Consider the following 16,728-nt stretch of genomic DNA (forward strand, 5'->3'; position numbering starts at 1 on the left):
CTAATGGTATGAATGAGATCTTGTAAATTTTGGATATATAATATGGGTACTATGTTGATTGAGCTATTTTTCTAAGGGAATATTTTCAACTTAATTACTAAATACATACTTACAATGGTGACCTGATTCCCATCTATATGTATAATCAAGTTTTACTTTGTGTTAAAAAAAAAGCTTTTGCATAAGGTTAAAATTTGAATAGTATTTATATTTGTTTAAGACTACCCATTGAGCTGGCTCCTATCCTTATATTGAACATGATAATGTTCATAAAGATTTTATGAATACAAACAAATAGATAGCATTGGCTCTCTTTTTAGTGGTTGGGAATGAACCCTAAAAGTACCCTAAAATGACTATGTATTCCCTTATTTGTAGCATGGAAGTGATCATGGTAGAGTGGCATAATCCCTATTTTGCTTTTTTCATAGGTTCTTTTGCTACTCATGGTTGGCAGATACACCACGGCATAGATCCGAATAGATATTTGGTTTTTTGCTTCAACTTGCTTGACTAGACTTTCCTTGATGATTGTTTGATTGTGCATGATGAGTAGTCACTGGCTTAACTGATGCATTAAGTGAAATGTTTTCCTTAAAGTTTTTCATACTACAAGATACGAGTTTGCTTATACGGGTGGAAATAAAAGCTTGTTAATGCCTGGTGCATATTTTTCGTTAGATGCAGTAGGATACTAGTTACCGAGTGTCTTTGCCAATTATTTCACTTGAATCATGCTCCTCTTATGCTTGAGTTTGTTGTCACGTATCGACTTTAACATAATAGTCTATAGGATACTGGATGAGCACTCAACATAGTGGTTAGATGCATTCATTTCTAGTTCCGATAGAACTATCATTCAGACATTGGTCATAATAGAAATATGGAGGGCTAAAATCCTTTTTTGGCTCCCTAAGTTTTTTAAAGCATGGTATTGTCCAGATTACATAGGTATCTTCACTAAGCAAAATTAATCCTTATGATGAAAATGTGTTTTTTTTCTTTTGACATAGTTAGTTCTGTTTCCATGTTTTTGGATCGAATGTATGGATGATCTTCTGCAAGCATAAAAGACATGATATGTATATGTAGCACATGATCATGTTTACATATTTTCAGTCATATATTCTACATTGTGATCTATCATTATCTTGCTGTGTGGATGTTCAATCTGAGTAGTGTTTGCTTGTTTTATCGCAAATTTTATGTATTGTTGTGTCTCTACCTCTCCACAACGACTCAAATTGATAGTATGGGGATGAAAGAGAAGTTAATTGTGAGTTTCAGGCATGCCTTCATTGTTGGAATATGTTTAATTTGCTTATGATCACATCAATTGTTCCAATGATATTGAGAGGAATAAGATGCTGGATGAGGTTCTCGCTCGCTTGAAACCTATCTAATCTTGCTCACTTATTTGGGGCTGCTCGCTTTTCTTTGCTCGCTTTTTGGTAATCCTCGCAATGAAGCTCGTGTTGCATATTTGAGAAGGCAATTATAGGAAGTCAGTATGAATGAAGGTGAGTCAATGGATGCATACTTGACAAAGGTCAAGGACCTCATGGAACAGCTTGCCAACATTGATGAGGTGGTGCCAAATTCACAGCTTGTTAGTACCACATTGAATGGACTGCCAGATACATATCAAGGGTTTGCTACAACCCTTCGATTAGTGGCCTTGGGTAATCCAGACCACTATTCTTTTGATCAGCTAGTTACTTTGCTTTTGCAGGAAGAGCAAAGTAGAGCTAACAGACAAGCCATTATTCCTGATCATGCATTTGCTTCACAGCAGACAGGAAGAGGCAAGGCTTCCAAGCCTATGGGCAAGCCAAAATCTGCACATAGCAGCTGCAATTTCTCCCATGCATCTAAAAATACAGCAGATTAGGCAAAGAAGAAAAGATGCAACTATTGTCGCAAGCCTGGACATGACATTTCAGAATGCAGGAAGTGCATTGCTTCGGAGAAAAAGAAAGCAAGATTGACAGTTAATGCCTCACATGCTATTGAATCCCATGAGCCAGCAGATGCTTCACATGCACATGCTCTTCAGGATGATTGGGCATGGGCTGTCCATTGCTCATTTGATCCATCCAAAGCTGATGCATTCTTTACTTCTAATGATGCTCAGTCCTGGTACTTTGATAGTGGTGCTTCCAAGCATGTCACATCTTGCAGACAGTTGTTCCATTCTTTAGCTGATGCACCTCGAGGGGGGACTGTTACATGTGCTAATAATGCTTCATATGCTGTAAAAGGAGTTGGAGATGTGCAGCTCACATCCATTTCAAGCCATCCTGTCACTCTGACAAATGTCCTTTTTGTGCCTGACATTGAAGTCAACTTGATTTCAATTTCAGCAATTGCTACTTCAGGTTTCAGAGTAATTTTTTATGGCTACAGATGTCTAGTTTATGATCTTCGTGATGACAATGCCATATTTCTCACTGGCACTTTGCAAAAAGGGCTTTATCACCTTGATCATCATCCAGCTGCACTTTCTATTGAAGCATTGGCTATTTCAGATTCACAACTTTCTGAAACTCATCTTTGGCATGAGAGAATGGGCCATCTCAATTATAGAGCTCTTGCAAAGCTACATTCACAGCAAATGGCAAATGATGTACCTCAGACTCACACAGTTTCCAAACATGTGTGTGAGGGTTGTCTTTTGGGTAAGATGCATCGATTTCCTTTTCAAAAGAATTGTCCAAAACTCTCACAAAGGAAATTGCAGCTAGTACACAGTGATGTCTGTGGCCCAATGAGGACAAATGCCATTGGGGGGTATAAGTATTTCATGACTCTTATTGATGATTTCACAAGATATTGCTGGGTATATCCTTTAAAGGCCAAATCTGAAGTTTTCTTATGCTTTCAGAGATGGCTGAATATGGTTGAGAATGAATCAGGAAGCAAGCTTGTCACCCTCAACACAGATAGGGGGGGTGAGTATATGTCAAAGGAGTTTGATGCATTTCTGTCCTCACGGGGCATTATTCACTCATGCACTACTCCTTACACGCTTAAGGCCAAGTCTTTGCCCAATAAATTTTGGCTTGATGCAGTAATGTGTGCCAACTATGTGCTGAATAGATCACCTACACGGGCATTGAAGACTATTACACCTTATGAAGCATGGAAAGGCAGGAAGCCTTCACTTTCACACGAGAGTTTTTGGGTCTCTTGCATATGTTCATGTACCATCTCAGCTGAGACACAAGCTTGATGACAAGGCAATCAAATGAATATTTATTGGTTACAACCAGGAGAGCAGAGGGTTATATCAACCAAATATTGGGAAGATTATTGCCAATAGATATGTAATCTTTGCTGAACATTCAGCTTCTCCTCTTGTGGACTGCAAAGCAAAGCCAGATGTTGACATGTTTGATGCCTTTGAATCTTGGTTACCTCTGCCATCATCAGAAGAGGATTTTGACCAGCAACATGAGCCTCCTGCAGGCCCTCCACCAAGCAATAATCAGCCACTACCTCATGCTGATTAGCAGGTTTCTCTTCCAGGACAAAATGATCCCATTATTCATGATGCAGTCATTGAAGAAAGAGCTGTCAATAGACAGCAAAAACAAGTTCCCAGATGGCTTCTTGATACATTGAGGGACAGCAAACAAGATCAGCCTTTTGCTGCCCAGACAAGATCAGGGAATAGACAGCATGGTCACTTTCTTAAGTTTGAACTCCTTGCTACAGCTTGCAATGAAGAGCCTCTGTGCCATAAAGATGCTTTTAACAGCAAAGAGTGGATGGATGCAATGAAAGCTGAGTTACAAGCTATTGCCAAAAATGACACATGGGAATTAGTAGACTCCCTCCTAGTAAGCATGTCTTTGGAACGCAGTGGGTCTACAAATTAAAAAGGAAATCTGATGGCAGCATAGATCGATACAAAGCCCGTCTTGTTGCAAAAGGGTATGCCCAACAACAAGGCATTGACTTTGAGGAGACATTTGCTCCCACATCCAAGATTACTACCATTCGATGTGTCATTGCCATTGCAGCCCATCATCATTGGCAAGTGCACCAACTTGACATCAAGACCACTTTTCTTCATGGGGATCTGCAGGAAGAAGTCTATGTCACACAACCTCCTGGCTTTGAGGTTGTTAATTTTGAAAATAAGGTATGCCGGCTTAGAAAAGCCCTTTATGGTTTGAAGCAGGCACCCAGGGCATGGTATGCCAAAATTCATGCACACTTTCTATCCCTTGGTTTTCAGAATAGTCCCATAGAACCCACTCTTTATGTCCGTGGGAGTGGATCTGATTTTTTAGTGCTGATGTTATATGTGGATGATATGCTCATCACGGGCCTTGATACTCAGCAAATTGCAGCTTTCAAGGCTGATTTGCAGCAGATTTTTGACATGTCAGACATGGGACGGCTCCATTATTTGGGCATTCAATTTGCTCATGTTGAGGGGGGTATCATGATGTCTCAGTCCAAGTATATCGGGCAGCTCCTTGATCGTTTTCAGTTTAAGGATTGCAAGCCAATCTCTACTCCAGCGGACCCTGGCTTCAAATTCTCAGCTCATGATGGGAGCCCACCATGTGATATGACTCTTTATCAGCAGGCTGTTGGATGCCTTATATATTTATGTCACACCAGACCTGACTTGCAGTATGCAGTATCTCAGCTCAGCAGATTCATGCACATGCCCAGTTCACAGCATTGGCAGGCAGTGAAGAGAGTCTTCAGATATGTCAGAGGCACTCAGGATTTAGCCCTCTTCTATGGTGATTAGGGTTCACTTACCATGCATGCTTACACGGATAGTGACTGGGTAGGATGTTCCAACACCAGAGTGTCACATACTGGCAATTGTTTTTTGCTTGGCAATTCATGTATCTCTTGGCTCAACAAGAAGCAACCAACAGTTGCCACATCTAGCTGTGAGGCTGAGTACAGGGCAGCTTTCACCGCTACAGTAGAGTGTGTTTGGCGTCAACAGTTACTTACAGATCTTGGTATTTGCCAGACATCCTTCACTATTGTCTACACTGACAGCCAGAGTGCTTTGGCCATTGCACGTAACCCAGTGTTTCATGCGCGTACCAAGCATATTAAAGTTCACTATCATTATGTTCGGGAGCGGTTGTCAGCAGGAGACATAGAGTTGTCCTATCTTCCCACAGAGGACAACATAGCAGATATGTTTACAAAGGCACTTCCTCGTCCCAAGTTCGAAGTCCGCTTGATCACCACTCAGATCAGCTCAAGCCTGCTAGATCGCCGCTCAAATCAGCTCTAGCCCGGCTTGATCACCACTCAGATCTGGTCCAGTAGCATTAGATCATCACTCCAGTCCAGCCCCACTTGATCGTCGCTCCAGCGAATCTCACTCTGCATGATCGTTACTCCACTTTGCTTGATCCTTGCTCAGCTTAGGAGAGGGTGTTCCCAGCACCCTTTCACTCCACTGAAGGGACGATCGCAAAAGAGAGAGAGAGTGCAAGTAGCAAAGAGTCATACGATAGTTCAGCCATCACGTCAAACTTAGATAATAAAAGATCTAAGTACAAGGTACTTGTACCTAGACCTAGGACTAAGTGTCCTAGGTGTCACATAGGACTAAGTGTCCTATGTGGCCTAAAAGGCACTAACACTACAAGTGCCTACACTTATGCCTACAAGGCACATACCATGGCCTATAGGGCATCACTAGAACCATCAGAAGATGGCCTACAAACCCCCCTCCATATAGCCACCTATGAATGTACAAGGGATGTCAGATCATGTAACAAAGGGAAACAAGTGTAAAGCCTGTCAGGGATGATATTATATTATTAATGTCCATTCGAGACCCAACCAAGGAAGGGGATTTTGAGGAGCGTGTTTGCTCCATACTTGCCATATCTTGGTGCACCTCCTAGCTGAAACTAACCCTTGTAGTTGGTCTGGGGGTTCAGCTGCGGGGGAACCAAAGAAGGGGAGTGTGAGGGACTAACGGGAAGGAGCTGAGAAGAAAAAAAGGAGTGGAGTGAAACGGTGTTGGGAGCGCCCTCTCCTTAGCTGAGCAAGGATCAAGGCAAAGTTGAGTAACAATCATGAGATGTGCTGGAGCGATGATCAAGTGGGGCTGGACTGAAGCGATGATCTAACGCTGCTGGAGCAGATCTGAGTTGATTGCCATAGTTGTTCGGATGCATTGGTTGCCCAACCGAGCCACTATATTCCCGTTTTGTACCAGCCCTCATTCTGCTTGTCATTCTGCTTGTCATTCTGCTTTTTTTTTCCCATGAAAATGACTTCTACTAAGTATGAAAAGACCCTAGAGCAAGGTCAAGGCAGAAATACCTTTATGCAAGCGTGAAAATGAACACCCTAAAAGGTGATAATAAACAGATCCTCCTAGCAAAGAAGAGAGAAACTAAGGCTGAAAATGAACACCCTAAAAGGTGATAATAAACAGATACTCCTAGCAAAGAAGAGAGAAACTAAGGCTGAGATTGAAAATGCCATCTCAGCTCTGCTGAGGACTCCGAGGAAAAGGGGAGCCCCTCCATGTCATTGTGCATTTTTTCTACTAATACATTTAGCTATCTGATGTGTTGGCATATGGCTTCCCCTTCTTGTGGTAGCATGCCTGTTTCAGCTAGTAAGATGGGTAGGAAGTTTGAACCTTGATTCCCGGTTCTTTGATCAGAAACCTTTTTTGCACTCCCTCCACATGGAAGCCTTTGGCTAGCTGTGGAGCCTAGGCTTGGCATCTATGTCTGCACTACTCTAGTTTATAGACATTTCCAATTTCAGATGTCAAAGCTAAGCCTGGGGCAATGCTGGCCGTAACCTGAGAAGGCTCCGGGGTGTCACTAGTCGCGACCATAACTGGAATAATAGAGGCCTTGATGGAGGCGAGGTCCGGGATAAGAGAGGGGCCCTCCTGATCTGTGATGGGTGAAGGAGAAGCAACTCTAACCCCTAACCAGCACAGGGAAGCAGGCATAGGACGTGCAACGGGTGCGGATGATAAGGTGATGTCCTATGAACACTCTGTCAAGGGTAAGGGGCTGCACCAAAAGCTTTCTTGTGTCTCTTCTTCTTCTTTGGGCAATTTCTAGCAAAATGCCTAAAGGTCCTACAAATCTGACACTAGTCCTGCATGCTTGCAACCCCATTTGACTTGATAGCCTCTATCGTTGAAGAGGGTGCACCGGGGAGGGGGGAATCTCAGTGACCAATCCAAAGGCACTCCAATCATGGGCAGGAGCCAATGGTACAGCTGGGACAGACCTGGAAATCTGATGAAAAGAGGTTGTTTGCGTGTCTTCCTCTACTATGTTGAATCCAAGAGAGAAGGGCTTAAGAAAAATCTTCCTGGAACTGAGCACTAAGGGACTAGCCTTGAGCACTGTGCTCATGACTTTAAGAGTGTCAAATGCCATTTGAAAGAAACCTTGTCCCAAAAGTTGAATATCAATTAGGTTCTGGGTGAGATCAGGGTAGTGGAAGGCCGATTCAAAACTGTTGAAAGATCTGTCCGTCATAGTTAGAATTCTGAAGGGAGAGGGTACGACCGAGATCCTAATGGATAACTAAGGAGATGGAAAGGGTTGAGGGATGGGGACAGAGGGGCTGAGAGGGTGTAGGGGAGAAAATAAGAGGGGAGAGGCTGATAGGGGAGAGGGAGGGTCTGAGAGGAGAAGCTGAGAGGGGGAGAGGGAGGGGCTGAGGGGAGAGGCTGGGAGAGGAATAAGGGCTGAGAAATTGTAGCTGCTAAATGCTACTGGATAGAAAAACAAAGCAATCTACAAACTGAGCAAGTAAGCTTACCCAAAATCATTCTAAAGTTACTGAGATAATAGAAACATATAGAGCTAATACGAGTAACCGAAGAAAACTCTTGTGACAAATGAAGATAAGGACAAATATGATTTTGTAAGGGGTCATGAAGATTTGTGGTTGTATCAGCAATGCTCACTCCTAGAAGCTCGGAGTGTCCTCATGTGAGCTGCCATCTGGATCAAAATAGCTCCACTACGTGTCCCTGGATTGGATAGAAAGGTCATCAGGTCCCATTATATCATTGTCTGCATACCCAATGCCAATGTGGTCTCTAAATATCCCTGACTGCAGAATATCGTGGTGCTATCCTAAACCAAACTGTCATTGCAGATTTTGCATGTCCTCTCCTGTCTCGGGGTGTCTTTCCATCTACATATCTCTCTCTCCAGGTGTTGAGGAGAGAGATTTCATCCAAAATATCAAACTTGTTCTATGTACCCAAACATAAGTATAAAAAATCATCTCAAAAGGCTCTCTCTTTATCTGATCTTGAGAGATACTTGATCAAAAGTGAAAGAAACACAGATATAAGAAACCATTCCACAAGCTCTCTCATTATCTAGGTAGGTGATTAAGAGGAGGGAGAGAGAGAGAGAGAGAGAGAGAGAGAGAGAGAGAGAATGAAAAATATTGTTGCAGTTGTTTCAACCATTGCTGGATGCAATACAAGCAAAGTGGGCCATGTGGACGGGCGCGGACAAGATGCAAGGTTTTCTGCAAACTATAAAATACAGTACATTCCTAGTCTGCATGCTCTGCTCATCGCAGACATTGGAAACCGAATGATACGACGCCTTAAAATAGTGGCTGGGAATCACGCAAAGCTAGTCTGTAAGTGTTAATTTTCTTTTGAAGAATTTGGAGAAAATTGGTTCAATGTATGATTTTTGTGTCAGGTTGACAGAGCTTATGCCCATGTAAGCTTATACATTTTGGTGAAGTGGAAGCAAGTGGTTTGGCATGCCATGCTGTTGATGGAATCTCTATGTATTCAATTTTCCTTGCTCCATTGATGTATGCATGCATTGAATGAAGATCTACACTCCAAGTAATAATGCATTGGGAGCTTTTCTAATCTGTGTCATGGCATGCACAATTATGTTCTCTTGGGGGGGTTTAATCATGTTAAACATACTAGTTACAATTTATGAGTGTTGTACATACACTCTAATTTATCCTCCCCTCTTTTGAGGGTCTTTGTGCTCAATGCTGTTAGTTGCCTACTTTTTCCTTATTTATGCCTACGGGATGCACGAGTTCCATTTTTTATGTATGAATTGATGTTATCTAATTCTTAGAGTGATTACTAATTGTATTAAATATATCAACCCCTAATTCTGAGACTGTTTTAATTTATATTACAGGTCTTTACCCAAGTACTGAATGCTGTGGTCTTATTTTCTTCATCCAGATGATGATTATTTTGTAGACACGGTCTTTGATGGGAATAAGTTGAATGTAACTCCATATTTTATACATGCTTCCCCGGCAAACAATTACGTTTTTGTACTTGACTCATCACACAGCAAAATAATGAAGTTTGGTGTCCCAGTTGGTCAGAGTAAGTTTGACAACAGTATCATATTGTTTTGTGAAATGTACCGCTGATCATGAATTCCATTCAATGATACAAAGGCATCCAACCTGAATGTAATTTATGGGGAATGAATGTGATTATAGTACTGATTGCTTGTGGAAAGAGAGGATCTATTCTTTAAGAATGTGATTAACATTTTGATTTTTATTTTCCTGGTTCTAAAAATTAGTCAAAATATGCTGCTAGTTTTAAGGCTGTAAAAATCCTCATATAAGGGACTACTAGTTATCCCTTCCATTTAAGGCTCTAAAATCCTCATATAAGGGACTACTAGTTATCCAGTCCTTCCAAAACAGACAGTAATACGGACATGCAAACTTGCCTTCCCTTATTGTCGACTGCATGATCCAGCAAATAAATGCTAAGGTTCATGCTTGACCATTAAAAGGTACATCCTAGCTAAAGGATTGGTGCTTCACCATTGACATCATGTTTCCAGGTGGATTACTGAAGTAAAGTGAAATATTGATTCTTGACTGTTTGAGGGTGCATTCGACTCTTGTTGTTAGAACGCGTTAGAAAACACAGACAGAGGTTGCTTGCTGTAGCCAACACTTACGGAAGAACTTTAAAAAACAAAGAGAAAATAACATTCTATTAATAAACTCTTTAGTGACATGGACACCAAGAAAAATACAACTCCCAAATGAAGGGTACAATATAAAAAAACAAGGACATCCCCTGGCTGGCCACTCTATGAGGGATTACCGCATACAGAGTGCTGAACAAATAGCTAACCCGGTGGTTTATAATACCATATTATACCACCATCTGTGAAATGAAGGAAAGGGCCTGGCTCCCATATACTGATAAAAGCCTTCCTCTTGCACGTAGCACAATCTGAGTCTCCTTGGTGTCGATCATTGGTCTTTGAACCCACAGCTCCTGCTCTTCTAGGTTCGGTCCTGTACAAGCAAACCATCTTGAACATAAGTACCATCCATGTAGCACCAACTGTCTATGGCATACCATCCTTGATCCCGGACCAGCCAGCGTTCTCGAGCAACCCTGGCACATACCTCAGGCCTATTGATTTGTCCTCCTTAGAATCTAAGGACTGGTTGGTTTATGCCAAGCACCATGCTCCTAGGGTATGTTTCAACCCATCACCAAACTTCCACATGGTTGGGTAGTTGCTCTCGTCTAGCTTGTCATTGTCCCCAAAGCACTCTGTTTTTAGCGTGGCAGGTTTTCAAAAAAAAGTAATCTTTTAATAGCGGCCCTTGCTTTTATGGAGGATGTTTTTTGGAACTTTTCTTTTCGGTGATGCTTTAATTGAGCCTTTCCTTAAGCCTTGGAAGGCTAGAGGAGAGAGTTTTTTTCGGTTCCAAAACAACAGATGCTTTTGGGGGTCAAAAGCATCGATTGCTTTTCAAGGCGCCACCCACTCTATACGACTAGCCTACATCGCCATCTTGGTCCTAGCCCTTAAGCGCCTATTTGCTCTCTTTAATTCTTTCCCTGCCTCGGCTGACTAGTCTTCTTTCCTCCTATACGATTCCTAGTCCCCGTGCTATCCTCCTTCTCCTCTACCATTCCTTGCAGCCATCATCTTCTAGTGGACGATTTCCCTTGTGTACATGGTGGATAGACTTGAAGCAGCTTGCAGCTTGCTGTTTAATTTTTCGCTAGTACTGGGTGATGGAGAGCCACCACAGTAACAAGATTCCTTCGTTGGATTGGAGGATGGAGTCACATCCAAGCTCATTCCACGAAGACCGTAAGTTGTCCTTCAAGATATGGAGAATTTGCAAGAAGAGCTTTGGAATCTCTTAAATCTTATAAGACTCCACAGAATCATATGTGACTGAAGGGTCACACTATGACAAGTGTCAAGGTTATGTCTTAGAAGCATTGCGTCAACACCATGTTCTTTATAAGCATAAGAGATCTCGCCCTTGATCTCTAGGCATCTCGGCCTTTCTTTGTACTCACCCGATTTTGGGCTGAATTCAATACATTGTTTTTGTATGCTTGCCATAAGGTTAACTCTTAAGATTTTGACCCACTTGTGGATGTGATTCTGAGATTTTTGTTGATTTTGTTGCTTATAGACATGAAAAGCTTTTGATTACCAACATCGAGAGTGACCCATTTGAGGGGTTTCTTAGATGTCTACAGCTAATTGTTCAATGGGAATCCTTTCATATGGATCTCAAATCTTATGGTTTTCGGCGAGTCCAAAGTTTGGGAAACATACTTAGTTTCCAAGATTTGATGGGTATAGACAGATGCTTTGACTTTGACGCGAGTGAGGGAAGTTTCTAACTGCACAAATGTTGTCTATTTCTTGGACCAAGAGTTGGTCCCTAGTCTCGAATTGCGTTATACTTTTCGGGGGGGGGGGGGTTCCCATTTGTGGCTTTTTGGTTGGCCATAGGCATTTACTATTTTATGATAGTTCGCCACAGACCTACAAATTGGTGTTGTAGCAATCATAGCACGTGGGTGTGTGGTATACTATGGTGGTATGGGACACCATAATCCATCACATGCTGTGGGGTTATGCTAGAGTATGCAGATTTATTTAGGACTCTACGCGTACGAACACACGACTATCTTTTCCTTTCTTGAACGATAGGTTACTTATATAGACACTTGTGAGATGCTAGCTTAAATAATAATAATGTCTGTTGAAATATGTGCTCTTGATACTCAAACCTTGTATGAGATTGACCGGTTAGGTTTGCTTTGAGTTGGGACCCTAGACTAGGCTTTTCGAGGTTAAAGAGTTGATATTTTGACTGTCTGGGTCTGGGAAGTCAGATTTGATTTCACTTCTGAGTTTGGGAAGTGTACATTTGATTTCACTTATGAGTTTAAGAAGTGGAAATTTGTTTTACTTTCCTAGTTTGGAAATAAGATTTGACATTTCCCTATTTGGGAAGAGACTACTGTTGTGACTTCAGTAGAAGAATCGAAGTGGATCAATGTAGATCCATTGTCATCCTGCTTCAACAACATGTATCCACTTGCTTGGTACTATTTCTTTTTGTTTTTCAATAGTATGCTTATTAAGAAATGAAATGTTTTCCTACTGTTCAGTTACGGTCAATGGGGACTAGGTCTAGCATTTGAAGGTGGACCCCTTTGCTTGGGGTTATGGGCATTAGTGACCCACAAGAGTGATGGCCTCTCTTTGAGAGGGACATCTGGAAACCACACCCCACCTAAGTACCCAAACATGGGACCAATCAAATGCACAGATTGCATATTAACCTAGGAACCATTCAAGAGAATGTTCCCTGAGCTTTGGGTGTGGGCCTGGCAGCATGCCAAGAGTAATGGAGATACAAGATAAGACGACAAACAAATGAGCTTAGTATGGCTCAATTATGACCTTAGAGTACGTCAATAGATAGTCCAAGTTGTTAGGAACCCGTGGGTGCGATCAGAATTGAATTCTGACAACTTTGAAATTTTAGGGTTTTTGGGAGTGACACGTGGCAGACTGCAACATGGAATCTGAGCTGGCAGGTCAGTCCACCTGTCCCACACATGTGGCAACATGCATGGCAAGTGGCAGGGCATGCAGGCCAAGTGTCTAGCCCCAAATATGGTAGATTTGGGGCAGGTTGTGGGCTGTCCTCTTTGGGACTGCAGCCCACCAAAAATGTGGGACTAGTGTCCACCTTCCATTCTTAGCCTGGGGGGGCTGAGCCTATAAAAGAAGGCCTCTCCCCTTCATTCCCTACATGAAAAATTCGTCACTTTTCTTCTCTCTCCTTTTGGTTGATGCAAAAGAACCTCTCCAGCTCCTTGGGTGCAGCCAGCTTCTCCCCAGGCCATTCTCTCACCTCAGCAGCACTTTCTCTCTCTACAGCAGCACATTCTCTCTCTACAGTTCCAGTCCCTCCTCTCCAAAAATCTGTCCCCTCTCAGCTCTTCTGGAACAACAGCAGCATCCTCTCTCCTTCTCCTAGCCTGGAGCAGCCACAACCCCTTTCTCTCTCCTGCTGCAGTCTTTCTCTCTCTACTGCAGAATTTCTCTCTCTACTGTTGAATTTCTCTCTCTACTGTTCCAGCCCATTTCCCTTGCAGAAATCTGCCTTTCTGTGCACCTCTGGAACAGCAGCAGCTCCTCTCTTACATCCCCTCCCTTGGGATCAGCATTGGCACTCTCTCTCTACAGCTATCATTCCATAAAGGCCTTCTCTCTCTAGCCTATAGGCTGTTTTTCTAAGCTGTTCTCATTCCAGCCCCATTTCCACACTCTCCTCACCCAAGGTAGCTTCAAAGGCATCAAGGACTTCATCTACAAAAGGGTCAAGTCACGAAGGGAGCCTGTATTGTCAAGTTTATCTCATTTACAGCACTATTTCATGTTGCTTCTACTATCTTTCTAGAAACTAGTGCTTGCCTCTAATGTTGGATGTAAGTGGTGATTGTTGCAGGCTTCTTCCTTGTGGATTGGGCAAGCCAAGAGTTGAAACCTCAGCTTGGAGTCCTTTTTGTTGTCTACCTTGCACATATGCTCTTGAGTCTTGTATCTAGGTCCTAGGTTTTCACTGAGTTCATCAGTTTGGAAGGTGCATTGCACCTTGGTCTTGTATCTCCATTTTCAAGAATAAAGTGAGCCTGGATAAGGGGGGGGGGCCCATCTTGGCCCCTCAATCATATTGCAATTTCCAATGATGTACTTTGTGTTCAAGCTGTATAAGTCTTAATTCCAGCTTAATTGCAAACTCTTAAGTTCAAGGATATGTGTTTGGCAACTCGCAATCATTTCATTCAAACGCCTCTGCAAAATCCGTTGTCTGAATTGATAGAAAGTACCGAGTAGTTTACATCCATACTCTTCTCAGAGACTCAGTAGAAGGTAGATCTTGAAGTTGACGACTACAATGGGAAGAGTTGGTGCACCAGGTTCCTTTTGAAGGTACAGGCTACAGCCACACTTCTCAAAGACTTAGTAGAAGGTATCTTGAAGTGGAAATCAATTTCCAACTCTTCCAACTCAGAGACATAGATACAGCCACACTTTTGGAAATCGACTAGGTATAGCCACACTCTTCTCAGAGACTCAATAGAAGGTAGATCTTGAAGTGGAGGACTTGTAGACACATACAATGATATGGTGGTGTAGGATAGAATAGGACTTAGTCTATTTTCTAGTGTTGTACTTGGGACTATAAATACCAAGTACTTGTACTTTTATCGAACATTCTATTGGAGTTTCTGTGTGACCACATTCTTGCTCATTTGTGTTCACAACCATCTCCTTTTGTTCCTTCATGTGGTATCAGAGCTACACTCACTAGTACCCGGTTCTTGCCTTGCTTCCTGTCACCAAGCAAGTTCACCGGTGTCCGTGTGTTGCTACGGTCCATTGTTCCTTCCCCTAGTGCTCAGTGAAGCTTCATCTTGGGATTTGCAGCTTGCCATTGTCTGTGTAGACTCGTGACCAGCTCAGCTAGCAGCTTCAGCATGTAACCGGACTATCAGCACCCTAGCCAGCCTGCTCATGGACTTTCGTCAATCCCACGCTGTTTGCCCGTCAGCTGTACAACAGCTCATACACTTGCCCACACGCTTGTCACGCTGCTTGTCCATACAGCTATGCTTCAGCCGTACAGTAACCAATACGTACAGCTACGTTTCAGCCATACAGCAGCCAATTTGTACAGCTACGCTTCAGCCCGTACAATCCATGACCTCCAGCTTTCTCCCGGCGTACAGGTTCTCTTTGAGAATATTGGTCTGCTCAGGGGTACACATTTGCACTTGAGGTGCATTTTCGGTTTGATTGCAATGGGTGATGCTATAGTGCAGTCAGTTTCACTGTGAGCAATCAGTTGATGCCATACTTGCAGTGATTGCACAGAGCAGTCAGAGGCACTTTCCTTTCAGTTGCATTTTCTTTGCAGGTGCAATTGCAGTCAGTGTTGTTTTTGCAGTCAAGATGTCTTAGTCAGAGAGCTTTGGGATTACGATGACCGAAGGAGATAAGTTGGAAGGACCCAACTATGCCTTGTGGTCTTTTATGCTCAAGAACATTTTGGTTGGCAAGGACTTATGGGATATTGTGAGTGGTGATGAGACTAGGCCTATTGCATCTAGTACTAGCTCATCCTCTACCACCACTTCTACTTACTACTCCTACCACTAACACTTCTACTACTACTATCACTCTATCTCCGACACTATTGGAGGAGTAGAAGAAGTTGGACTGTAGAAATGCCCATGCTTTATTCTTGATTGCCTTATCGGTGAAGAGGCACATTATGGCAACCATTAAGTCATGCACAGATGCAAAGGATGCATGGGAAAAGTTGGCAAACATGTATCATGTCAAGAATCAGGCAAGGGTCATTGCGTTGACCAATAAGCTCAAGGAGCTTTCCATGCAAGAAGGTTAGACAATCACAGAGCACATTGCAAAGATCACTGATCTCAGAAAATCAGCTAGCAAGTGTTGATGAGGAAATAGAGGACAAGAAATTAATCTCTATCACTCTCAACAGCTTGGCTCCTTCTAATGGCACATTTGTTACCTCTTTGACTATTATGCTTAGGGCATCCCCTCTCTCATTTGATGATCTAGTTGAGTTGTTGTTATAGGAAGAGGAGAGGACCTCCAATTTTGCCCATTCCTCCCATCAAGGTGAGCAAACCACTCCTTTCTAGGAGTCATGTGCTTAGTCGCACCACTATTCAATGGCAGCAAAAGAAGGATCAATAGACTAAACATGTGCACTAGAATCCCCCCTAGCATCAAAGCTCTCCGGAACTGCAGCAAACACAAAATCTTTGTCCTCTTGTGCAAAGTGTGCCTGTGGTGGAGCATTTGCATTTTCAGCTGGTGCAACAAAATTACTGTTTGTGCCTTGCCTTTTCTTCTCATTAGCAATCCTTTTCTGACACTCTGCAATAAAATGTGGTTTACAATAATTGCATCTGCCTTCTTCACCTTAGGACCTTGATTTGCATTTGTACTTGCATTCCCCTCATTCTTGGGCTGATATGTATGGTTGTTCTTTTTCTGAAAATAACCTCCCCTTTGCTGAAATTTGCCCTTTCCTTAGGTGGGAAATCTTACTTGTTTATGGCAGACAGGTTACATGTGCAAATGATGGCGGGTGCGAGGGGTGGTGGGTGGAAGGCGGGGGGCGGGGTGGGGTTGGTGGAGGAGGGGTGAAGGGGTGGTGGGTGGAAGAGCGGGGGGGGGGGGAGGGGGTGGGTGGGGAGGGGGGGGTGGAGGAAGGTTGGTGGAGGGGGGGGGGGAGGGGTGGTGGGTGGAAGGGGGGAGGGGGTGGTGGAAACTTGACGGATGGAAATCTTGATAGAAATTCAAAGGGAGGAGAAGATGATCACCTTTA

At 43.0% G+C, this 16,728-nt stretch overlaps 1 protein-coding gene across 1 annotated transcript in view; it reads left to right on the plus strand.

Moving 5' to 3' along the window:
• The window catches only part of LOC147890521 (uncharacterized), a 96,470-nt gene that overhangs the window by 66,770 nt on the left and 12,972 nt on the right, over positions 1-16,728 (plus strand). The window contains exons 3-4 of the mRNA XM_087390311.1: positions 8,488-8,643; positions 9,224-9,373. Of these exons, the coding sequence (XP_087246437.1) occupies positions 8,488-8,643; positions 9,224-9,373 (306 nt within the window). The remainder of the gene's footprint in view (positions 1-8,487; positions 8,644-9,223; positions 9,374-16,728) is intronic.

The sequence above is a fragment of the Dipteris shenzhenensis genome, chromosome 19 (genome assembly GCF_047967505.1).
Source record: "Dipteris shenzhenensis isolate YYH24624 ecotype China chromosome 19, Dip_SZ_1.0, whole genome shotgun sequence".
Classification (NCBI taxonomy): domain Eukaryota; kingdom Viridiplantae; phylum Streptophyta; class Polypodiopsida; order Gleicheniales; family Dipteridaceae; genus Dipteris; species Dipteris shenzhenensis.